This window comes from Lipomyces tetrasporus (genome assembly GCF_029532465.1).
Source record: "Lipomyces tetrasporus strain NRRL Y-64009 chromosome Unknown POJ06scaffold_4, whole genome shotgun sequence".
NCBI classification, from domain to species: domain Eukaryota; kingdom Fungi; phylum Ascomycota; class Lipomycetes; order Lipomycetales; family Lipomycetaceae; genus Lipomyces; species Lipomyces tetrasporus.
The window spans coordinates 401,228-425,219 of record NW_026611599.1 but is presented as its reverse complement, the minus strand read 5'-3'; the positions used below and the strand labels follow the sequence as shown (position 1 = coordinate 425,219).

At 48.0% G+C, this 23,992-nt stretch overlaps 7 protein-coding genes across 7 annotated transcripts; 5 read left to right on the top strand and 2 right to left on the bottom strand.

The window, feature by feature from the left end:
- Positions 1–66: 66 nt before the first annotated feature.
- On the top strand, positions 67–2,764 carry POJ06DRAFT_250126 (beta-lactamase-like protein). Its single transcript, XM_056187251.1, has 7 exons — positions 67–205; positions 261–359; positions 414–511; positions 559–1,606; positions 1,663–2,073; positions 2,122–2,260; positions 2,310–2,764. The coding sequence occupies exons 1-7, from the start codon at positions 170–172 to the stop codon at positions 2,636–2,638; spliced, it is 2,160 nt and encodes a 719-aa protein (XP_056044443.1). The 5' UTR covers positions 67–169; the 3' UTR covers positions 2,639–2,764.
- On the bottom strand, positions 2,765–5,038 carry POJ06DRAFT_250123 (organic solute transporter Ostalpha-domain-containing protein). The gene is made up of 2 exons (XM_056187250.1): positions 4,658–5,038; positions 2,765–4,611 (listed from the first exon to the last, which is right to left on the bottom strand). The coding sequence occupies exons 1-2, from the start codon at positions 4,693–4,695 to the stop codon at positions 3,033–3,035; spliced, it is 1,617 nt and encodes a 538-aa protein (XP_056044442.1). The 5' UTR covers positions 4,696–5,038; the 3' UTR covers positions 2,765–3,032.
- A 25-nt stretch (positions 5,039–5,063) lies between these two features.
- Positions 5,064–6,838, top strand: POJ06DRAFT_250121 (Sec8 exocyst complex component-specific domain-containing protein). Its single transcript, XM_056187249.1, has 4 exons — positions 5,064–5,872; positions 5,926–6,099; positions 6,151–6,521; positions 6,576–6,838. Exons 1-4 carry the CDS (start codon positions 5,224–5,226, stop codon positions 6,615–6,617), a joined length of 1,236 nt encoding a protein of 411 aa, XP_056044441.1. The 5' UTR covers positions 5,064–5,223; the 3' UTR covers positions 6,618–6,838.
- An 86-nt stretch (positions 6,839–6,924) lies between these two features.
- On the top strand, positions 6,925–9,644 carry POJ06DRAFT_250119 (peptidase M24, structural domain-containing protein). Its single transcript, XM_056187248.1, has 9 exons — positions 6,925–7,227; positions 7,299–7,370; positions 7,416–7,569; positions 7,628–7,689; positions 7,743–8,013; positions 8,071–8,514; positions 8,569–8,718; positions 8,773–9,205; positions 9,256–9,644. Exons 1-9 carry the CDS (start codon positions 7,056–7,058, stop codon positions 9,415–9,417), a joined length of 1,920 nt encoding a protein of 639 aa, XP_056044440.1. The 5' UTR covers positions 6,925–7,055; the 3' UTR covers positions 9,418–9,644.
- Positions 9,645–14,947: 5,303 nt separating this feature from the next.
- On the top strand, positions 14,948–16,779 carry POJ06DRAFT_85707 (uncharacterized protein). Its single transcript, XM_056191663.1, has 3 exons — positions 14,948–15,290; positions 15,345–15,582; positions 15,633–16,779. Exons 1-3 carry the CDS (start codon positions 15,144–15,146, stop codon positions 16,673–16,675), a joined length of 1,428 nt encoding a protein of 475 aa, XP_056044439.1. The 5' UTR covers positions 14,948–15,143; the 3' UTR covers positions 16,676–16,779.
- Positions 16,780–22,153: 5,374 nt separating this feature from the next.
- POJ06DRAFT_250104 (cyclophilin-like domain-containing protein) lies at positions 22,154–23,254 on the top strand. Its single transcript, XM_056187247.1, has 7 exons — positions 22,154–22,358; positions 22,419–22,460; positions 22,539–22,562; positions 22,638–22,667; positions 22,732–22,749; positions 22,814–22,972; positions 23,031–23,254. Exons 1-7 carry the CDS (start codon positions 22,326–22,328, stop codon positions 23,193–23,195), a joined length of 471 nt encoding a protein of 156 aa, XP_056044438.1. The 5' UTR covers positions 22,154–22,325; the 3' UTR covers positions 23,196–23,254.
- On the bottom strand, positions 23,255–23,923 carry POJ06DRAFT_250100 (RNAse P Rpr2/Rpp21/SNM1 subunit domain-containing protein). Its single transcript, XM_056187246.1, has 2 exons — positions 23,587–23,923; positions 23,255–23,536 (listed from the first exon to the last, which is right to left on the bottom strand). The coding sequence occupies exons 1-2, from the start codon at positions 23,808–23,810 to the stop codon at positions 23,314–23,316; spliced, it is 447 nt and encodes a 148-aa protein (XP_056044437.1). The 5' UTR covers positions 23,811–23,923; the 3' UTR covers positions 23,255–23,313.
- Between the last annotated feature and the right edge of the window lie 69 nt (positions 23,924–23,992).

The window sequence follows — 23,992 nt, the reverse complement described above, 5'->3', positions numbered from 1 at the left end:
CGCTTAAACTTAAAACTCGAATTGGAGCCAGTGGCGGCGGAGATCGGTTCAAAAAGATGGTGAAACCCGGGTTTCACTCTTGAGGTTGAAGTGATTGGCAATTGTTCGATACAATAGATCAACAAAGCAATCGTAAGTTCGGAAGACGCCAGTACGTTTAGACTATACTATGAGCGTCAAGCGACAGGCAGCCGATTTCGAGCCGGTGAATATTGTGCAATTACGACTGTCTAGTTAATATCGCTAACAATGTGATCAAGGTCGATGAGTCTGACTACCTCGAGTTCATTGCTTTAGGCGGCGGCAACGAGGTTGGACGAAGCTGTCACATCATTAACTACAAAGGAAAGACCGTTATGGTGAGTTTGCAGGTTATATGCGTGCTCCAGGCCAGAACTAACAATCCGGAACAGCTCGATGCGGGGGTACATCCCGCGCTAAACGGCCTTGCAGCCTTGCCGTTTTATGACGACTATGATCTTTCAACTGTCGACGTTCTTCTGATCAGCCAGTAGGTACCTTTGTGCACTATCAGAGAGCAAGTAGTAACATTTGTAGCTTTCACCTGGATCATGCGGCGTCTCTTCCGTACGTCATGACGCACACCGACTTCAAAGGTCGCGCGTTCATGACGCATCCGACCAAAGCTATATACCGATGGCTACTGAGCGATTATGTCCGAGTCAGCGCAATTTCGTCAAACGACGCGTCAACGCTTTATACTGATGCCGACTTGAATGCCTCATTTGAGCGAATAGAAGCCATAGATTATCATTCCACAACAGAGGTGGAGGGTATTAAATTTACAGCATACCACGCAGGACATGTCCTAGGTGCGGCAATGTATTTCATCGAGATCGGTGGGATTAAGATATTATTCACAGGTGATTATTCCCGGGAAGAGGACAGGCACTTGAATGTGGCAGAAGTTCCAACAGAGCGTCCAGATATCCTCATAACAGAGTCCACATATGGCACCAGTACACATCAGCCACGTATTGAAAAGGAGACTCGATTGTTAAACGTGATTACAAAGACTATCCTGAACGGTGGCCGGTGCCTACTACCGGTATTCTCACTAGGAAACGCCCAAGAGTTACTATTAATTCTGGATGAATATTGGCAGAATCACGGGGAATTAGACGGCATTCCAGTATTCTACGCATCATCCTTGGCAAGAAAATGTTTGGCGGTTTATCAGACATACATCAACATGATGAACGACAGCATACGTAAAAAATTCCGCGACGACAAGTCCAATCCATTTCAATTCAAGCATATCAGAAGTTTGAAAAATCTGGAGCGGTTTGACGATTTGGGACCATGTGTCATGGTCGCTAGTCCAGGAATGTTACAGAATGGAGTTTCGCGTGAACTTTTAGAGCGGTGGGCACCTGAAGCCAAGAATGCTCTGATTTTGACCGGCTATTCTGTTGACGGAACTCTAGCAAAGCAGATTCTTAATGAGCCGTCGGAATTTCCATCTATTGCAGGAGGAGGTATCAAGGTACCGAGAAGACTATACGTTGAAGAAATTTCATTTGCCGCACATGTGGACTATAAGCAAAACTCAGAGTTCATTGACCTCGTCAATGCATCGAATATTGTATGGAGTCAGGTGATATTGTTGATAAAACGTACGGCTACTAATACACTTCTCAGATATTGGTTCATGGAGAGCAAACGAATATGGGCCGCTTAAAGAGTGCACTTCTCAGCAAGTATAAAGATCTCCGACAGACAGACAACGAAGTGAAGGTGTTCAACCCTAGGAACTCGGAAGAGGTGCGGTTACCATTCCGAGGAGTCAAAGTAGCGAAAGTTATGGGATCATTAGCTGCCAAACCCCCCATGGATGGCCAGATTATATCTGGAATTCTAGTACAGAAAAATTTCGAAATGAGTATCATGGCTGCAGATGATTTGAAAGAGTTTTCGGGATTGACGACAAGTACGATCATACAACGGCAGAGCGTTGCAGCGGATGTGTCTGCAGAGTTGGTTAAATTCCATCTAGAGCAGATGTTCGGGAGCGTTAAAGATGCTTCTGTTGCTGGTGGAGTTGGCTACAATGTAAGTTTTTAACTGCGATGCAGATATACTCGGAGCTAACGTTGCAAGGTAATGGACTCAGTGAACGTGTTGTGTAAGCCCAAGTCCATTGTTATCGAATGGGAGGGAAATATGCTGAATGATGCAATTGCGGACTCCGTCCTTGCGATTGTACTTTCGGTTGATGCATCCCCAATGTCGGTCAAGTGTAAGTACTTTAATACTAATCTTGTGCATGTCTGTACTAAGTATCACAGTAACGTCCAAACCGTCTCATTGCAACGCGAATCTCGCCCGTCCAGAAAAAATTGAACGTGTCCTTGTGTTTCTGGATTCGCAGTTCGGCTCAGCTGTCGAGCCGCTGGAAAATCCCGAAGATGGCGTATATGTCAAAATCGACGAGCACGTCGCAACCGTCAACTTCCGAAGCATGGATGTCATATGCTCATATGAACCTCTGCGGAGCCGAGTTAAGCATGTCTTGGAACGTGCTGTAGATACTATTCTTCCCTTAGACTTCGATGACGACAGTTATGAGGATAGTGACGAGTCGAATAGCAGTGTAACAATTAAGAGCGAGACATAGATGAAAGAAATGTTATTGTAATCGGATGGATTTATAACAGGAAGGAATGTGTGTGCCATATGTAAGATAGTTATCTGTATATAGGAAGGAAGTTATGATGTGAATTGCAGGAGCTGAAGCATATATAGTCTCTATAAACGATTACTTCGTATACGTAATGTACGCCTATGGCTATACTAAAAACATGCATCCGACCAACCACGCCAACTGAAAGCAAATGAGTCAACCAGAAATGACAAACCAAATGACCCATGCAAAAGAAAACTTAACAAAAAAGGCAAGACAAAGAGTAAAATACAGGTGACCATAGAGCGTGAATCCGAATCCAAATATCTGATAATCATTAAAATGCCCTACATCGATGATAATCCAAATAAAAGAAATCTATAACTGTCTATCGCGAAAAGTTTACGGAATTTGTCGATAATGGAGCACCGCTAGCTGGATGGTCTCCCCATAAGTTAGCCGCGTCCAATTCAACAGCGTCGTCCATATCCAGTAACAAATTCGGTGTACTGTTACTTCGGGCCAGCGGCTGCTCGCGACTTGGCCTACTGCTACCCGCTGCTGATGACGGTCGTATCCACGAATATGGCATGGGATCAATTACATGGTCAGGTGTGAGTTTGTTAATGAGAGGCGTGTACGTTAGTGACTCGTTCACGGTAACAACTGGGTAATGGTAGTCTCCATACTCCATCGCCTTCGCCTTTCGGAAGAGATCTTCAGTCTCTTTGTCCAATACCCACTCTTCTTTCATGCCAATCAGTTCCTCTTCGTCTTCCGCATACGGAGATGCTGAAAATCGCCGACGTTCATTGGGATCATCTCGTGGCAGGCCAACATATCCCGCTGACGAACTGGCGGCATCCTCCGACATCCCATTTCTGAATACTGTGCTAATACTGCTTGATCTTCTCGAACTCGGTTTAGGCAGCCAATATTTAGCCTCTCCGCCACGCTGGTACCGCAGACCTTCACGTAAGCGTGCCAACCTTGCCGCACTCTCGGGATGGTCGATTGCGCCCACCGTGTCAAAAAGTCGGTACTGATACTGCTCACCACGAAGCGTGTCTTTGAAATCCTCCACAACATCTCCCATTCCAAATGCATCTCGGAGGGCATAATATACCGGCATTCTTGCAGATCCAATACTGTTATCCACGTAGTCTTTCCACGAAAAGGCGTACCAGTGTCCGATCGCGAAAAGTAATAACTCTACGCACATAAGGCTGTTCTGTACGACACGTGCGACATTATTTGGTGTGTAATATCCAACATCCTTGATAACTCCAAGCAGTACCATTAACGAAAGCATAAATCCTTGCCAATAGGATGCGAAAAGAATAAGTTTGATGCACAGGAATTTCGGAACCGGTCGGAATGGCTTTAGCGGCGTAGCGAGACAAATCCAGAACAATGCGAGACTATAAAGGGCAGTCGAAACAGATGCATTATAAATCAATCCCAACCATAGGTACCCTGAGCTGACAGAGATATAACCCTCTTTGTAAATCCCAATCGCTTTCATGAGAAATGCAACAACGGCAAGCAACGGCTTCAGCCAGGCATATTGGAGTACACCACGTTTGATAGCGAGAAAAGTGTGTGGATCGGAAATGTCAACCTTCGGGAGAATTTTGCGAAAGGGAAAGAGATGCTCTCGAGGAGGTTGGCCATACATCGTGACAATAAGGTTGCGTTCGCCGCCGAGAAAGTTGGCGAGGAGCCAAAGAAATTGGTAAATGACGAAGGCCTCGTACACATCTCTTATCGGATCGATAAAAATCGCAAGCCGGTGTGACACCAAGCCAAGCCAGCAAGAAAGGGCATAGATCGGAATCAAAAATTGGATTCGAACAACGAAACGTTGCAGTAGAGGTTTCCGGTAATTCCTTGCATGCATGTATATGGAAACGCTAGAAGTCACAGCAGCTGCAAGCGCGAAAGCTCCGGTGACCGCGATCAGTGGGCTACACAGTCAGTGGCAGAATTCGTTAGAGAAGCGAAGATACTTACGTAGGAAGATGCCCCTTCTGGGGCACTAGCTCCGACATGCTGTCCGGTTTCCCTCAAAAATAGTGACCGTAAATTTTGCAAGGCAGCCGCAATACTAGAGATGCCTTCCTATAGAAGTCGAAAGACCATTAGATATGACATATAAATCCAGCCAGGTTTGGGAGAGTGAATGAATGTGGCGGGCTATGTTCTCTGAGTGACGAATGCCATCGACGACCAATGTTATTGAGAGGAAACTTTGTCAAGGAAACTTTGTCGGCAGAAGTTTCCGTCGGCACTGGAGTCTAACTGCTATGCTTATTCTGGGGGTCAAAATTTGACAATGTCCCTACAAATTAGGCCGTGTCGTTCGCAATATATGTCCCTGGATATAAGCCTAATTGTGCCATTGTTGATTCGGTTTCACGCTAGGTCCATCCTCCACATAGCCGCGCGTACCCAATGGACGATGCACGCTGACGTGTTTGCAAGCGCACAATAATTCGGCATACCAGTCAACAATCTTATCTCACTTGGCCAAATTTGTCGCGCCGCTATTGTTTAACCTCTTCGTGGTTGTTGTCGCCATGTCGGCAAAGCAACCTGGATTCAATCCCTACGCGACAGCAAACAATCCCTACTCTGCGACATCATCTGGGCGGAGTGGTTCTGGCTCCACCGACAATAATCCGTATGCAGCAGCCAAAGGGAATTCTTATGGATCAAGTCCAAGTATAAATAATCCATATGCTGCTGCCGTGACAGCCAATAGTCCCTATGCTTCAGGCGTCCACAAGTCGGCGACGTCGTCGTCGCCATACATAAGCAAACAGTCATTTTCATCTGCCAAGGTCTCATACTCTTCACCAAGCTCTAACAGTGTCTTCACTTCACCGCCTGAGCCATCAAATCAATACTCTGCATCTCCGACCTCAGGTTCATTCACAACCTCATCCCATGGATCCCAAACATCCGGAAAGAACGCCGCCGCATCATCTTCAAGTGGTGCGAGTCCGTATGTTCGGATCAAACGACAGCCTTCTGCTCCTTCCGTTTCACAGTCATCTACATCAACTGAAAAAACGCCGCCGATTCCTCTACGAAAGTCGCGTAGCCGTACGTTACGACAACCACGTGCATCCCCGCCTCCGCTTCCATCTGGAACCGGTACGTCACCAACAAAACAAGATGTGCAAGACTTAAGTGGTCGCAGTTATGATCAACAGCATATTAATGGTATGATTTCTGTCGCGGTATTTGTGGAGAAAAGACTAACATGGTACGACCAGACGTACTCAAGTTCGTTGAGAGGGATTGGGGTGCGTTAGCGTCGGACGATTGCAATCCTGTTGCTACAGCACTGGAGCTTATGGATACCAGTTCAGTCGGGCGAGCAAGTGAATTCGATGATTTCAAAGATCTGTCCCTAAGACTAGAGAGCATTATGCAAGTCATCTCCAAAGGTATGATTCTTGTTCGTGGCTCTTGATCTTTCTTACTAAAGTTTTTTACAGACCATTATGACGATATCAATAATTCAATTACGATATTTAATGAAATACTGACAGAGATTGAAGAAGCAGAGACCAGAGTACGCCAGTTACGAGAGACGCTAACCATAGCGAAACAGAACTTGACCACAAAGCAAACTCAAATGCGTGGCCTAGCTGAACGCGCTGCACGGTATCGGGAGATGATCTCTATCCTAGAGCGAATAGAACGTCTACAGGGCATTGCTGAAAAGTTGGAGTCAAATATTACTGACAAACAGTATAAGAAGGCGTATGAACTTCTACAGGCAGGATTACACGTTCTGAAGGACAATGATCTGGATGAGATCGTTGCGGTGCAGTCAATAAAGCAATATCTCCGAGCGCAGGAAAGGGTACGATCCAGCGTTCAATCGATTTTATGTGTAGTGAGCTACTAACTTGTGCAGGCATTGTATAATGTCATGGATATTGATTCCATGTCCATTTGATGTGTTCACGAAGACGGCGTTAGGGGCGATAGATTAGTTGCAGGAAGCTTAGATCAAATTTGTAGTTACCTAGCACGCCATCTTTTTGGGCTTATTACGTCATTTACACTGTATATATTTTACTATCTGTTACGAATCGCACTGCTATAATGGGATGTTGTCTATCTTGTTAGTATTCATACAAATGCTGGCATATCTTAATACAGTCGTCGATTGCACGGTCTGTCCCAAGCACCGCGTTCGGCAACGCCAAAAATCCTGGCACGAGATGCGTCAACTCACGGCTCATGGCGCCGCGTGGCCGCTTCGCACAATGCTTGTTATCGCCCATATCATCTCGGTAAACCTCACCATTTAGCCCTTGCTGCTCTTGCTGCATGAGCACCAGATAGATCGCGATCTGATACAGCGTATTTATTTAAAGTAGTTTTCTAGTTAATGATCCCTGCAAGCCTCAACCAGGCTATCTCGCGCGCACTACGACTGTCACTTCCGGCACGACAACTCACACGAACCATGTCCACAGGAACCACCGCTTCTCGCACGGATACAACGTCTCGGCTCGATGGGCTGCGGAAATTGATGGCAGCGCATAATGTTGACGTCTACAGTAAGTCGTTGTGACTGAGAGCGTCCCCGAAGCAGTCTATTTGAACTTGAACACCTAACCTGCTTGTGTAGTTGTGCCGTCCGAAGACGCGCATCAGAGCGAATATATTGCTCCTGTTGATGCCCGTCGTGAATATATGTCTGGTATGGAGTACACTTATATGCTGAAAGCAGTACTAACGAAGACAGGATTTACCGGTTCCGCTGGATGTGCTGTCGTTACGAGTACAAAGGCTTCATTATCTACAGATGGCCGATACTTTTTACAAGCCGAACAGGAATTGGACTCAAATTGGGAGTTGCTGAAGCAGGGATTACCAGACGTCCCCACGTGGCAGGAATGGTAGGTTAACTTTGGACGCACGATTAAGGGAGAATCGTCATTGACGAATCATCTCTAGGGTTCTACGTGAAGCTGAGGGAGGAAAGAACGTTGGCGTGGATGCACGCCTGATCACTGCTGGTATGATCCCTTAGCAGCGCCATAATATTCGGACTGGCTAACAAGCGGCTTAGCGCAGGCGAAAAGTCTGGCAGAAAAACTTAAGAATAGGAAAGGAGGTGATTTGATTGGTATGGACACCAATCTTGTCGACCTAGTTTGGGGCGAGAAACAGCCAGAGCGTCCGAAGGAACCCCTCAGAATTCTTGGTCTCGAGTTTGCTGGCAAGCCGTTTGAGGAGAAGTTAGTTGAGATCCGGAAAGAGATCGAGAAGAACAAAGGATCCGGGCTTATCGTGTCAATGCTTGACGAAATTGCCTGGCTTTTTAATCTCCGTGGAAACGAGTGAGTGACTTTTGCGTACCCAACGTAATAATTTCCTAACGTCTTCTCACCTCATAGCATCCCATACAACCCGGTGTTCTTTTCGTACGCATTCATTACACCTGCTGAAGCCATTCTATACATTGATGAAGACAAGATAACAGAGAAAGTTTGCGAGAATTTAGGTGATAACGTGACTGTCAAGCCATACAACGCGATATTTGATGACGTTAAAGCTTTCGGAGAGGTCACTGCTACCGAGGAGCAAAAGGTGCTGGTTACTTCTAGTGCATCGTGGGCCTTGACGAAGTCCCTGGGCGAGAGCAAGGTCTCTACGATCAAAGCCCCAATTGAAGCCGCCAAAGCTGTTAAGAACGAGACTGAAGTTGAAGGAATGCGAAAGGCGCATATCCGGGATGGAGTTGCACAGATTCAGTATTTCGCGTGGTTAGAGAGTGTCTTATCGCGGGGTGACATTTATGACGAGGTTTCGGCTGCTGATAAGCTGGAAGAATTTCGAAAGTATGATTAATTTTTCGGGCTACGAGGATTGAATGCGCTAACGTGACTTGACAGAGAGAAGGAGCATTTCGTTGGCCTGAGTTTCCCGACCATCTCTTCTGCCGGGTCTAACGGCGCTATCATCCACTATCAGCCTGAGAAGAGCACATGCGCTCGGGTTGAGAAGGACAAGATCTATCTGTGTGATTCCGGTGCACAGTTCCTGTAAGTAGTCCCAAAATCCTTCACCACGTAGTAGTCCAAGTTAACGGTTTCTAGTGACGGCACCACGGACTCGACAAGAACCCTTCACTACGGAACTCCAACTCCCGAAGAAAAGAGATCATACACGCTTGTGTTGAAGGGCCATATCGCAGTTGCGCGGTCTGTGTTTCCCAAGGGTTCGAGCGGATTTATCCTCGATATTCTTGCCCGCCAGCATTTGTGGCGCGAAGGCTTGGACTATCGCCACGGTACCGGCCACGGTGTTGGTAGCTTCCTGAACGTGCATGAGGGTCCGATCGGCATTGGCACGAGAATGCAGTACAATGAGGTTCCTTTGGAAGTCGGCATGTTGATTTCCAACGAGCCTGGATACTATGAGGACGGACAGTACGGTATTCGGATCGAGAACGTAGTGTTGGTCACCGAGAAGAATACTCCTAACAATTTTGGCGACAAGAAGTATTACGGTTTCGAGACTGTTACTATGGTAAGTTGGTGAGGAGGTTATGTCGAGAATGAGGCTAACGTCTGGAATAGGTACCCATGTGTAAGAAATTGACTGACCCAACAATGTTAGACGAAGATGAGAAGAAATGGTTAAACGTATACCATGCTGAAGTGTACGAAAAGACGAATTCGTTCTTAAAAGGGGACGAGTATACTCTAGAATGGTTGAAGCGAGAGACGTCTCCTATTTAGAGCATCTCAATGTGCACACAAAAAAAATCCTAGGAATGCATAGCAGACTATCCAGGATTTCTATTATTTTGGCGTTTTAGTTTTGGGAAGTGAATGCATATGCAATGGATGTAGTTTGCTGGTCCGTAGATGTTTACGTTTGGTGCCTGTTTTGTAAGGTATATCATGTGGACAACAAGTTGGTTCTGTATTCAAATATATATTTTTTGCTATACTCATTCTCAGTGACAGCTATAGAACTCTTAGTATGTCGTGCAAATCGATCTAATAACTACGCGCAAAGACCAATTGAGTTATCAATTTATCTTGCCTTGTATGCAGAAGAGCCCAATGGAATATTAGATGTAAAATAATCTGTACGTAAATAGGCGCGTGTTAGATGTCACGCCGTTTCCGCATCCCGCGCGGCTCAGTGATCCCTGCGTCGGGGGGGTGAACGCGCCGTGCGAATAATAGATTGTATGTCGGCAATATTATGCTAGCATTTTGACGCCAAGATTGGCGACCAATTCCACCGAGAATAGATGACACATGTATAAAAGGGAATGTAAGTTGTAGATAATGTTGCCGAACTTGGTAAGCACATGGCTGGTCCATGCTGTGGTTGTTTCGAATGACCCGGGGACCTGCCGCTTTGAGGTTCTACTGGTCGACTTATGGTCTATGCATTTGGCTCATCAGTTGACTATCGCTGTGATGGACGACTAATGAGAGTCAAGCGGGCCGTGCGAAGCCCCGTGAGTTGGTTGATTCTCCTGATGCTTTGGTGGACGTAATTTGTCTGAAACGGCCAGTGCGGCAATACAGGAATTTGGTTCCAATGGCAAATCAACGGACGCGGACAAAGTATAATGCATATACCTCCGCAATGCCTGGACTTGCTCACAGCTGGTTGTAGTTAGCATGTGCTTTGTGATGATGCGTGGGCAGCATTGATGAGCCGACTGCTGACGTGTAAGCAACGATCTCGCCACAAATAGGCTGTCGGCAGCTCAATGTGGAACGGAATCGTTCATCGATCTGGTCCTCCGCACTGTGCCCGGCTGGCTTTTGCGGGTGTAATCGCGAGCCGGAATCTGCGCCTCGCCTCGGGGAATGAATATCTGCCGGACGAGTTTGACATGAGACTGTGTCGATACTACTGCGCCCAAACAGCTGCGGAGATCGTCTCACGCCGACTCTTTCAGTATGGCGTGTGGGATGTTTACTTGAATTGTCATGTTTTGTTGTACAACTGGCGCAACTTTGGTGAATGTTTCTCAATCACATCCTTGTCACGCACTGCACGAAGTCCAAGTCCATAGACCAATCGCAAAATTTAATTTGAGTTTGCTTTTTTTGAATTGCGAATTTGCGAGTGGCGTGAATGTATTAAGGGATGCCCGGCGACCGCGGCAGTTTTTCGTGTGTTTCATGGTTCGCGAACAAGGCTTCGCGCTGCCGACAACGTCAGGGCGCGGACTGGCCCAACGCTACTTGTCGTTAGCGCCGACGGCGGATTAATTACCGGCGCATTTTCTTAAGCTTTTGCGCTTCGGCCTTTGTGTGCACCAGTACTACTAAATTGACAACTTTCCTTTCGGATTAGTGCCTATTGAAACAACGCAACTGTTAATATAGTCAGGAACGGTCGACACCGGCAGTCAACTCTACGCTTGAAGTCGCGAGCTCAGCTGCTATCTGACCTTCATCTTAGTGCTCTCTTCGCAGCCAATACTCGGGGCTCCAATCGTCGGTGCCTCCGGCACGCAAGCAAGACTGTTGTCGGTCTTCGCAGGTCATTCATTGGTCCTTGCGCGCCCGCAGTTCCCAGTTTTGAGGACAAAGTTTCATTTCATTTTATGACATTACGCACGGGAGGTCATTAGGCTTGGCAGCAAACTTAGACTAGGAATCTTAGTCCGGCCGGCTGCATCGTTTAATTTGAACCCATGAAATTTGCCAGCAAGCTAAATTAGCGTTTTTGCGACACAGAGCTACTGCGGTTAAGTTTAATGGCCGGCGATGTCGACTGCACTCTACAAGGCGCTCTCGATTTGATGATATGCAAGCCCGGCAGCCGTGCTTGAAAAATGAAGGCGGCCGAGTAAACACACTCGAATGGACGAGCTGGGTTTCTAGGAAGTGAATTTAATAGTAATTCGTACTGCCACCTCGTGTATGAAATACTGATATCTTGATACGGAGCCGGCGCTTCTGTCCTGCTTCACGGATTCGGATTAGAGATGAGGTCGTGTTGCTTGTCAACAATCGGTCGTTTGGCACGGCGCCCATGATAGCTTAGGTCTGTTCAGGCGATTGCGGTTTCGACATCTGGTCGTGGCACAAATATTTGGATGATTCGCGGTCTACTTAATCCTAACTGCATACCAAGGGTATTGTAGTCGACGCATGTCGAAGGTAGCGAATTTCGTTAGCTATTGTGGCTATGCTGAGCCAAGTCCACCTCCAATCGAATTGTCCGAGTATGACACCCCCCAGGAACTTCTAAAAATATTTGCGAAAATCATCCAGCCCAGACTCGTCGATCCTGCAAGCCGTGAGTCATTAAAGGTCCTGTTTCATCTGTTCGCCGACGGCCACCAAGCAGCAGCACGTTAAGTGGAAATTGAACTGATAGTGGTCTTTTTTCTCGTCCAATGGGACGTCGTCGGTACCTTAGCTCGTCCGACCGCCCCCGTATACTTTGACCAACACTGATTTTGGTCCTAACCCAATCAATTTATTGCGGCGTCAACCCCCAGCACAGCTCACCGGTTCTGGTTTCATGGCGTATGGTCGACGGGTACCCGCACCGCGATCGCTCCAGCCGGCCCGTCAGAGTCACATCAAACATGGGTTGCTAAGTTTAATTCGTTAACGTCGAGCAACTGTCTTAACCAGGGGGTGCCAAAATGAATCGACATGGTCCTGTCGAAACTTGCGGTTTAGATAAGAAAATGAAGAAAGCAAGCGGTGCATTTTATTACTGTTCTAGAAATTTCTATCCATGCAGCTGATATGAGCTTCGAGGCCAACCTCTAACCGACCTGGTCCGGACTGCGGGTTTGATAATGTACGTGGGGCTCAGCATGCAGCAGGATGTAACTGAAGCAATTTGATTCGCACGATCTTCGCAAACGTCAGATGACTTGTGCAGCAAAATCATCGCTTTGTGGCAGACAGAACGTTGCGACCCTGTGTATCATAGCAAGCAGAGGGGGCTAGAGACGCTAATCCGGAACAGGTTTAACGGCAAGACTAGAGGATTTGTGCAGAACGCCACAATGCCCGCGTGACGACGGCCTTGGTCGAACAAAGGACCGTCCTGCGATTGTTATCGGCTATGATTAGGCGACTTTTGTCTCGGACACTGCAGGCCGATCGTAGATGTGAACAGATTTTTAATTATGAATCGGGGGAAACCAGCGTCTAATTCGCGGACTAACCTGCAACTATTAAAACTTTTATTGACTTAGAGTGGCTACAGTTGGCAAAGTTAGTAATAAGACCGTCGCCAACCGACCCACCTCGGGTCATAATCGCAGCCGCGCCACCGCAAGTTGCATGTTTATTAGCGCATTCGCAAATTAAGGGTCGCCCGAAGCTTGTGTCGCAGATCGTCATATTATTCTCTGTCGGCTCCTTGATCGTTGTCCATTGCTTCGTAAGCTCTTCGTAGTAGTGCCAAACATTCATACTTTCGACTAAGCATTGTTGGCTCGATCTCGAACCATAATCCTGCCCGGTTATTTAAATAGAAACAGGTTCGCAAGCGCGACGGGAGTATGCGACATTTTTGTGCTACTAACTTATTTCACAAACTACCGATGCGACTCAGAGATGAAGTTACTGTTGCAGCAGACAACCAACCACAGAAATTAAGGGTCCACGCGGCGGCGACTGCATCCATAGTGCGACAGTCGATTACCACTTCGTCCGCTAGGCCGGATTACACTACAAGTTGGAATAAACCAACGCTCGGCAGCTCAGTCTGGTTATTCAAAGCAGAGCAAATAACTGGAGCATATGACGGTCACAGACTATGGCTGCCCGAATGTCATCGGAGTCCTGCACATTCAAAAATTTCGAGCCTGTGCCGTGTTCTAGCGCAGTCGCGCATCTGTGGCGTTCAGCACATCAGTCGTCTCGAGTATGGAATACAGTGATTTGCGACGCCCGGCACAGGATGTTGTCGTGGCGTCGCAAACTGCACTATGGTATGGCTGATAAGATGACGGAGGGAGGGGCAAACATAGAGTTCTCGTTTATTAACGGGTTCTTAACAATAATGCGACGTCGACAGGATTCCGGGCTTAAATTGCCGAACCGGATCTCAGTCTCAGGTTTTCTCGCTTAGATGGTATCAAGAGATTTCTAGCATGGTTTCCAACACCTAGTCGCCCTCAGTCTGGCTAGCCGAAGTGGGCAAGTCTCAGTAATTCTGTAATGTGGAAGTCACAACTCACCGAAGACACCGTGCGCGACTCTGTTGTATAGTTATGCCCTATTCGTCATAAGGTGACGGAGCGCTGAACAATTCTCTGATCGACGTTCGTCCACGTTGACAAGTGACAGTTAGCGACGAACGACACTGACCGACAACCGACGACCACAGTTAGCCAGACATCGCTTGCTGCTGGCGTCCGAATTCTGAAATGTTCGTCGGTAGTGCGTCATATTTCTCAGGAATGATAATGGCATCTGCTAACGACTACATTAAACTCACTGCGCCGAACCTCATTGATGGCTTCCTGTTTTGGTTCCACTGCCTGCGATTACACCTGCCATTTTGCCCAAGAAATCTGCTGTCTGTCAGGGGCCCGCCCGCCGTCGACTTCGTCATCAGGTTTTGGCCGCGTGTCGGCTTGCCGAACGACTGCTAAGCCACGACGGTTGTATCAAGCATACATTATTTGCTTAACACGCGGTGTGTCGCGCGCTCGCTCGCGTGGGCGACGCGCGACTCGACACACGACCACCAATTAACCAATGTCGCGCTCAATGCGCCATAAACTAAAACTCAACTCTCCGCAGCCCGACTTCATCGTTCGCAAGCTTAACAATCCGTACCTGCTCCGCCAACTGTCGCCTGCCGTCTTTCGTACCGCGTGATGATTGAATTGATTGCTTGCTCGGGCCCGACCCTGGCGGCAACTTGCTTTTCTGCATTCTCTTGTAACAAAAAAAGCTTTGGGCGCTGACCCTCTTCCTTCCACTCACCCCACCCGCGGGCAACAGCACTACACACCAAACCTGGCCTGGCTTTGCCTCTCTCCCTCGCGACCCGTCCCACGTCTCGGACATCCTCCGCTTTCCCTTCCCTCCCCTCCTCTTCCCTTCAGGCCTTTCCATCCCGCTCTACTTACTGTGTCCTCGCTTGCGTCCCCAAGTCTCGTTCGGTTATCGTCCCGTTCTTTTATCGGTTAAAGTTCAGTCCCGCTTAAAAATAAGGTCCAGGCCGTAAACTGCCGGTCCTGTGTGTTCTTACATAGATGGCTTCTCCTCAAGTTCCCGGCACTTTCTCTATCCTTCCTGTCAGGTCCGATCTATTGTGAAAGCTCACGTATTCGCTGCTGCCGCACTTTTGTCTCGCGCTTTTAGGCGTCCTCGTGTTATTCCGCCAGTGTCTTCGTCGTCGCGCAATTACATACAGACGCGAGCCTCTGCCAGTTGCGGACGTCGTGAAGGTATATGATATAGTGCCTGGAGTGTTGGGCGTTATTACGCGATCTCAAGAGCAGGATATGTCTCTGCTGGCCTATATCAGCACCAACCACAACAACAACAACAACAACAACAACAACAACAACAACAACAACAACAACAACAGCCACCACTACTACCATCACTACGATTCGTATCAGACACCAACACCGGCATCTCCACACGCAGTGAGCCACCATTCGTCCCCGTATTCACAGTCCCGCTTCTCAATCCTACCACAGCGACACGACCAAGAAGGTGCGCATTCGCGCGAACTCGAGTCTCTTACTGTGAGCGGACGTCGGTTGCCGCAACGACTGTCCCCGAGCTACTCTGGGTGGTTACTACGGAATCACGACAAGTTCTCTACACCGCAGATGGCTGACGAGCTGCGGTTCGCGGCAGAGGACCCGTATGAACAGCGTGTTCCGCAGAAGCAGCAGCAGTTACTTGATCCGGCCAGTTTGGGCCATTTTGCGGGTATGTATGCTGATGTTGGCGGCATCAATTATTGACGGTCGTCGTTGCAGATAATGAAGAGGATATCTCACCCACCCGGCTGCCGTCTATCCAGACCCTATTGACTACAGCCTCGACGAGCGCTCCTTCTGCGCCAGCCACGTCAGAATCCGGAAGTATCTCTAACCCGTCTATTGCCCCGTCAGTGTCTTCTACCCCAACTGCAGCCGCCGAAGGAATCGCTCGGAGTTCGATATCGTCCAATACGTCGTCAAACTCGACTGCCTCCGCCCCGGCGCGGCTGTCGCCGACCATGACAACAACGTCAACAACAAGTACACCAACTGCGCAGTCGGGGTACGACCCTGCCTCTGGATCCACTCCACAACCACGTTCGGTCCGTGTACTGCAGGCCTCATCGGCCTCCATGGCAGCCGCTGCGGCAATGCAAATGCCGACATCAGCCTATCCACCGCCGCCGCCGCCGCAACCGCAGCAGCCGCAGCATCAGCAGCAGCAGTTCATGTATCCCGGTCCACTGCCAGCCATGGCCGCTGCCCCTCAAATCCATCCTCCTCCCCTACCACCGCATTACATGGCCGTTCCGCCGCCCCAGCCATACTACATACCGGCCCCACAAGCTGCACAATCCATGTATCCGGCGGCCGCGACTCCGTACGGGCTGCCGTCGCACCCGGCACTCGCACACCAGCATCCGGCGCTGCGCCCGATGTCGCTCGCTCCGGGCATGCCGTTACCAATGGGGCATAGCATGCATGGCATGCCGGCCGGGCAGACACACCTGTCGCCGCTCAAGCCGAAGCGGAAACGCGCGACTCAGCATCAAGTCAACAGACTGAACGAAGTCTTCCAACAGACCTTTTTCCCGTCTACAGAGCAGCGGCTGGAGCTGTCTCGTGAGCTCGGCATGACGCCGCGGACTGTCCAGATCTGGTTCCAGAATCGACGGCAAGGATGGCGGGCGGAGAGCCGACGGACGAGTGGTGGTGAGAGCCACGGGTCGCACTCTGACCAGCAGCATCACCATCAGCAGCAGCACCACGGCCATATGCCCGGCGAAGGTATGGAAGGGGAGTACGACGTTAGCGAGTAAAAATGTACAAAACTGCATACTCGGCAAAGTTCCATGTAGAAGAAAAATGTACTTTTATGGGATTAGTATTTAGGAGTCGGTAGACTTTATTTTTTAATGTTTTGGTTTGAAGAGGATAGGTTTTTCTATACTACTGCTGCTTTGGTTGTATTTCTAGCTATGTCTTGGATATCGAGAATTGTGCAGTTTGAACAAGACGATATGCATCTAGGTCGGGCGAGGAGAAGTGTACGTTCTTTTTGTTTGAGCGCCCGTTTGTATAGTACGGTTTGAGTCGAATTTGATGCGAACGACTGAATTATTGTGTAGTCCCCAACGAATTGATCTTGAGTAAATACAATTCCCCCCCAATTTCGCGCTTACCGACCTGCCAGACCAAAAACTGGCCTGGCGTGCGCGTCGCGCTCGCGGGGGCGAGAATAAACGACCTCTTGGCATCTCGTGCTATCCTGAAACAAAGTACGCAATTGTCTCGCGCCCGCGGCGTTTTATATTACATATATCTTGCGGGAATGGGTTGGGTTGTTTTGGGAATGCGTTAGGCCCTATCGAAGGCACTGTCGAATTGCACGCCGTCCGGTTCGTCTTTCTTGAAATAGAAGCCCAAAAACGGTTTCTGTGTTTATACTGCGAAACACGCATACGCACTGCCGCCATGAAACCTCACAAAGTATGCTTTTTTGGATCCTTGGATTGGGGAAGGGAAAAAAGGAAAGTGTGCGAGGCACAGAGTTGCATTGCATGAAGTTTATTTGCCTCTGCGCGTCGCGTTCGCTCGGTGCCCGTCGACCAAGTCGACTCGGCCGGGTAAAGTAGTACCACTCGACAAGGCGAGTCGCCAACCTGGGAGCGATTTGAAGGATACGGTGCTGTGAATGCTGGCTGCTGCTTGTCTTGCCGAATCGACGATCCCACAAAAGTCGGTGGCGTTATTTATTAGCCTACTGAATTTTTAACGGCCGGCATGCGCAGGATGATCACAAGACAGCAGCAGCAGGTCTGTGTGGACCGACAGTGAATGGAAGCCACGAACCTGCACCACATGTGGCGGCGATTTAAACCGGCGCAGTTCACCAGAACCAGATCGGACGGGTACAAGATTACCAGTTGTGGGAAATGAATTTTCCACGGCTTTGGAATTCTTTTGTGTATAATTCGCCGACCCGAGATCCCGGGCCCTGGCGGCAAAAAAGCTAATCTGCGGGACCCGCATGTTTGACAGGTCGCAAACGCGCTTGAGAGCGCACGAACGCATCGATTACCGGGCGAATGGCATCGTTGTGGTTTGGTCGATCTGCACGGGAAATAAAATATGCAGCATCTAAGGTGTTGCGGCGTGGCAGATCCGGCAGCCTGGATGTGGCTGCGAACAATGCCTTCGTTGACTAGTGAATATGCCGCAAGAAAGTGCGGTCGTGCCCATTAAGCAGCCAGCCAGAGATTTGCCATTCATTTGACGCGACGCGCAAGCCCACATCCAGCAACCTCGGCTTCTGGTATATGTCAGTCTTGCTAGTCTTGATTACGACATGCCAAATTGTAGTTCAATGCTATCCGTGACTTCCTGTTTGCCACTTTACCCGCGTGTAATTTGCATGCGCCCAAGCAATCTAAAAAGCTAATATCAACACGATTTGATGCTGAAATGACAGACCAGAGTCGACGGTAACTGGGAGCTCGCTTGCATCGCCGCTCCGCTCAAGTGTTGCCGCGCCGTCGTCGATACGGCGTGTCAGATGTGACGCAGAATATTGTTTTTTTCGGTGTCTTGCTGGTATGCATTTCACCCCCCTAACACTAGTGGAATCTGAACCAAAAGCGGTTTAATATATTGCAGCTTAGATAACAACCTCCGTTGCTTAGTGCCGCTAATCAAACCGGAACCTGCACGGCTGAGCACATAAGCTGTCAAGATCGTGCCCAAATCTAAAAATATCGCCGGCTCATAATTTGTCAACCTAGCACTAGCGCTATCTTCGATTTTACCTGTCACTTGTGACAGCGACCCAGCCAGACGATCATTGCTATAGTCGTCAATTGGTTTGATCTTATGGCAGTATAAAGAAACACAAACCAGAATTCTCGAACGCAAAGTCGATCGACATGATGCCGGAGGCCATCTTGGTTACAGACTGTGTCGGTTAGCACCGGCAAAATGCAATCGACAACGTTCCTGAGCACTACGACATAACTCCCTCCTGAAGCAATGTCTTCGAAACCAATGTAATATTTAACTATTCGAGTGATGCTTCTGCGTTTCATCACATTCTACTAACATCAGATGTAGTTCTGTTCGCACTATGCGATTCCCAGTATCCTGGAATCATCCACTACGCCGCAGCGAGTTTCTCGTACACCTAAGTTTAACGTTCACAGATTACCTGTACATGAAACTCTATGAGTCGCACGACAAAGTACTTTGGAATAGGGTTTGATGCATGTGCACCGGTTTGGTGTGCGTCACCGTTAGTTGCGGGCAACTCATAACGAAGGTCGCAAACGCTATGCATAAGAACGAAGAACATAGACCAATTGAATGCCATGCGCCAAGTGCCTGTCTGTGCAGTCGATAGTTAGAATCGGCTTGATTCTGGCTCGGCGATGTTGAGGTCGCAAGTCTTGAGTCTCGGTCACCGAGATGATCTTGCATCTTATCGATGCTGTTAGAAATATCGCGCTAGACGATAACCATAATGTTATCCAACAAGACAGTATTTCTAATTACGTGGTCGCCTTTTGTGCAGCTGTCCTGCAGTAGTCAATAGCAGCCTATATCGCGGGCATAACTAATTTCGCAAAACTTCTGTTCTTGTCTTAACAATATATCAAGGCTCCGATGACCGATGACGAGAATAAGATTCAATGAACGGGGTGGGTCCGTGACAGTGCCTGGAGCACGCACAACGCCCCCACTGTCCTCTGGATAACGAAATTGGCCATATGGCAGTTGAAGTGGATGCCGAGGTCTAACATGGCTTACAACTACACTGGCAAGCACCAAGACTTTCCGTTTATGTGCAACGCACAATTGATTCTGCTTCAGTATTCTGTGCATATCCAACTGGCGACCAAATTTCGAAGGGATGTTCGACGACCATGGCCATCCGCCGATCAATTGTCCGTTATACTACATGCTCCCAGTTCGCTAACTCCATAGAGCGTCAGGTAGTCACAGTATTTCGTATTCCGCCAAATTAAACACCCTCGCTTCTACGCGCATCGTCGGGTCTGGACCAAACAATATATGAAGTTTAATGCTGCGATGTGGCGCACGTACTCGATTGGATTGGCCCTATATTTTTGTTCCTGCCCGCTTGATGCGAACACCGCTGTCGGCGGGACTACCCGGGTTGCTTGTCGATATTCCATTATTTAGTTGCTACGATATATAGTCAATTTTGCAGGAGACTTGTTGTAGCAGAGGATTCGTCGAAGCGGATGTCGTCAATGTGCAGGAAAGAGGCCGACCTGAGAGGCGGACTTGTGCGAAATGCAGGACGGGTAGTCCGTACCTTCACACAAGCACATCGCAACTGATCCCACTATGTCTTCATATCCCAGAATATACGCGTCAGTTCTCCTGTCGCGAAGCTCGACTTTCGCAGTAATTATTGCTATGTGGTAGCTGGTGTCCTCCTGTCAATCGCCAAACGTCTCAATGACGACAAGCCAATTGAGTTGAGATGATATTTGCCATCGCCTTAATCACAGATATTCTTGGTTCTAGTTGTGGCAGTAGAGTTGTGCTTGCTTCATACCATGGTTGGTTGTGCGGTGAGCAGGTTTGTTACCGTCGGCGCCGTCGTCAGAAATTGTGCCCGCTTGCGAGTCTGAGGACCCTATCAAACAACAGCGTTAATAACAAATTGGTAAGTTGTTCAAGGTGCCGTGTAGGGCGACGGGTGGATGATGACTTTGAATCAAGACGAATGGTTACGACCGTCAGGGACTTCCGACACACACGTTCATGGTCGTCCGCTCGACCACTTTTTGATACGGTATTCACGACTGTATGCAATACATCTGCGTGCGATTTAGGCCCAGACTGTCATCCTTGACTAAGTCCACAACCAAAGTGCGACATGGAAATGACCGGACGACGTGTCCGAGTGCTTCATACATGTCGGAGTACACGTCAGAGCGCGCGATGTCTGAGCTGTCATCTGAACTGTAAACGCCGTGTATTTGTTGTCAGTAGATTTCAACCATCAGATGGATCAAAGGAGATGTGTCATCTCACGTCTTGTGCTTAATTCCGCAAAGTACTGTTCCAAGGTTGAGGTTGTCTGAGTGACGTCATTTCGCTATCTATGACGTCACGTCTATTTTTGAATCGCCAACATCCGATTTCATCTTGCCTTCTCTGGCCAACTGATGGGATGAAAGAATCTCGCTCACTAAATACCTAATTGTCGGCGTTTGCATTAGGGATTCAATGTAGAATTTGTTAATTGAAAACATGGCAGTCATTTCTCTGCGTCAATGTTACTCCGACACTGTCATGGCGAACAGTTCTACCATTACGATTAGGTTGCGCAGGAGACGCTAGTCTACGGCGCTATGACGGATTGACCAGTCGTCCGAACAACAGCGTCCCTTAGTGCAATAGACAAGCTGTCGTGGATAGTTCCTACGTGACGGGTTCTGGTTCAGCTGATACCGAGTGTGGCGATCCCCGGACGGTGGGCCTGAGTCAACTGATCGGAAAGTGAGCACAAATCTGTCCTCGACGCTTTTAGTTTCCAAGAACACATATACATATCTTCGTTAAGTGACTACTAAGAATGAAAACTATGAACAAGGTAGTAAGATAGTCTACTGGTCCAAAAAAAAAAATAATTGATTACACTTCAGCGTCAGCTGCGAGCCAGTATGGGAGCCAATGGGTACTTTTTGGGCAGTATCTTAGCAAACAATCGAGCTTTTTTTTGCAGAACGTTTGCCGAATAGTGTAGCCTATGACGGGATCCGGCGCAAGATCAACTTCTGCACAAACCAATTCTTCTATAACGCAAAGCAATACGCAAACAAAATATCATATCCTACTCTTAGTCCTGCCATACATAATACACCGGCACCATATTCACTCAAACAACCAACCGCAGAGCAATGGCAAGAGAGCAGCCAGCAAAGTCTGATTAAGAGCCCACACTCAAGACAGAAATCAATACTCCAAACCAGTGCACCCGTCCGACCTCATAAGACCTCATAAGCACAGTAACCTCATAAATATAGAAAAACATAAACTGAAAATTAAACGAGATATATCAAAGGTTTACGACCGCATTCTTCATATCCAAAGAATCCAATGCGGAGATACACCAAGAATATTATTCTATCCACCTCATCTCACAGCCCTTTTCCTTTCGTGCTAGAAAAAAACAGCGTAACTGTAGATCGCATGTAGCATGGGATCCTGGACCTGGTGGGTGTTTAAAGTCTGAGGGAAGGAAAATTCGGACAATAAATATTGATCCTCAAGGACTATGGTTAGGGTTTCAACACGTTAGGGTTGCTTGCGTGGAAGCTGTGGGTTAGGGACAAGCGGGCAATTCTACTGGTCTACTCTACGAGTACAATCCGTTGGAATTCGACATATACTCTTGTTTCATTATTATCTGCAGTCTCTATTCCTTTGTTTATTTAAACAATGAATGGAAATGTGCGGCTAGAGACTTCTATGGTGAGTTGAACCGTCGGGCCATCTATCGAGGATCGTACATGAGTTAACTTAGTCTGCTAGGGGTCTATCACGATCGAGCTTTACTATAACCATGCTCCAAAGGTATAGTACACTGACGTACTTTTAATACATTTACGAGTCTGTTATTTGTGCGGGACTTGCGGCTCACGAAATATACAGACATGCAAGAACTTTTACGAACTGGTATGGAGAGCCGCAGCTGTGTTCGTTGGTCATACATTTTTACAGACCTGATTCTCACGTACATTGATCTTGCAGGCTCGAAGAGGATATTACAATGGCACAATTGTAGGTATTGTTTGCAGGTTGGTACAAATTTGTACCTGTGCAAGATATACTAACGCGCTCTTAGTTTCATCGAATAATTCCGGTAATTACAAAGATGGTTTAGCCGGCACGACTTAAAGCAGATTTACTAACTGGTACTGATGAAGGATTTCATGGTCCAAGGTGGCGATCCTTCTGGTACAGGTAGAGGCGGCACTTCGATTTACGGCGAAAAATTCGAGGACGAGATTCATCCCGGTTTGAAGCATGTCGGCGCTGGAATTGTCAGTATGGCGAATAGCGGTCCGAATACAAATGGCTCTCAGGTGCGTAACGCACAATTTTCTATAGTCCTGTGCTGAATGGGTGACTAACGATATACAGTTCTTCTTAACGCTGGCACCTACGGACTGGCTAGACGGCAAGCACACAATCTTCGGACGTGTAATGGACGGGATGAAGGTTTTGCAGCGGATGGGTCTTGTTCGTACTGGAGCGGCGGACAGGCCATTGGAAGAGGTTAAGATAATACGAGCAGTTGCTCTATAGCACTTAACCTAACATACAATTTACCGATGAAAAATGTACAATAATGAACATATATACAATGACGCCATATATTCTCCTAACTCCAGATTATGCAAGGATATCGTTCACTCCTGTACGTTCATTCCACAACGTGATCTGGTCTCTCAGTAAACACTAGAAAGTCTCTGTTCTGGCCAACGGGGAACCGTTTCTGACCGCCACAAACTTTGCACGTATGTGTCAGAACATCTGCGTGAGGCACAGTATTTACTGATCCATTTTCAATAGCGATCGCACATGTCCTCCCGGGTATCAGCACTGTGTCGCATCGTTTGCATACAGAACGCTTGATATTCGGATCTCTACCCAGCCCATTAGTATCTCTTTTCACCTAGTGGCAGAGTATACGTACAATCGGATCACACCCTTTCGAGCAACAGATTTCATCTGGGATGCGTAAAACCGACTCAATGGCGCCGTTGCAGAAGTCGCTGATTCTGCAAGGTCGGGTGAGGTGCTGGCCGAGTTCGCCATCAATACTGAGGCTTGGTACAAGAACGACGTCCGTAGATATTGATCTCGATTTTTTAACGATTTCGTTAGACCAGCACTGGTTTTTCCCTTCGCCTTGGCCATCTTGATTTGCAAACGCTTTATTATTGGCTACAAAGTCATATCAACTCAATTCGTGCTTTCAACCAAAGAGCTGTAAGATTTGGGGACCATGTCAATGTGAGGGTTGTGTACATACTGGGTTAGGGAATCTTCATAAAACGGCAATCTTTGATTGACGCGCGCGGGGCCAGGCGGACGAGCTT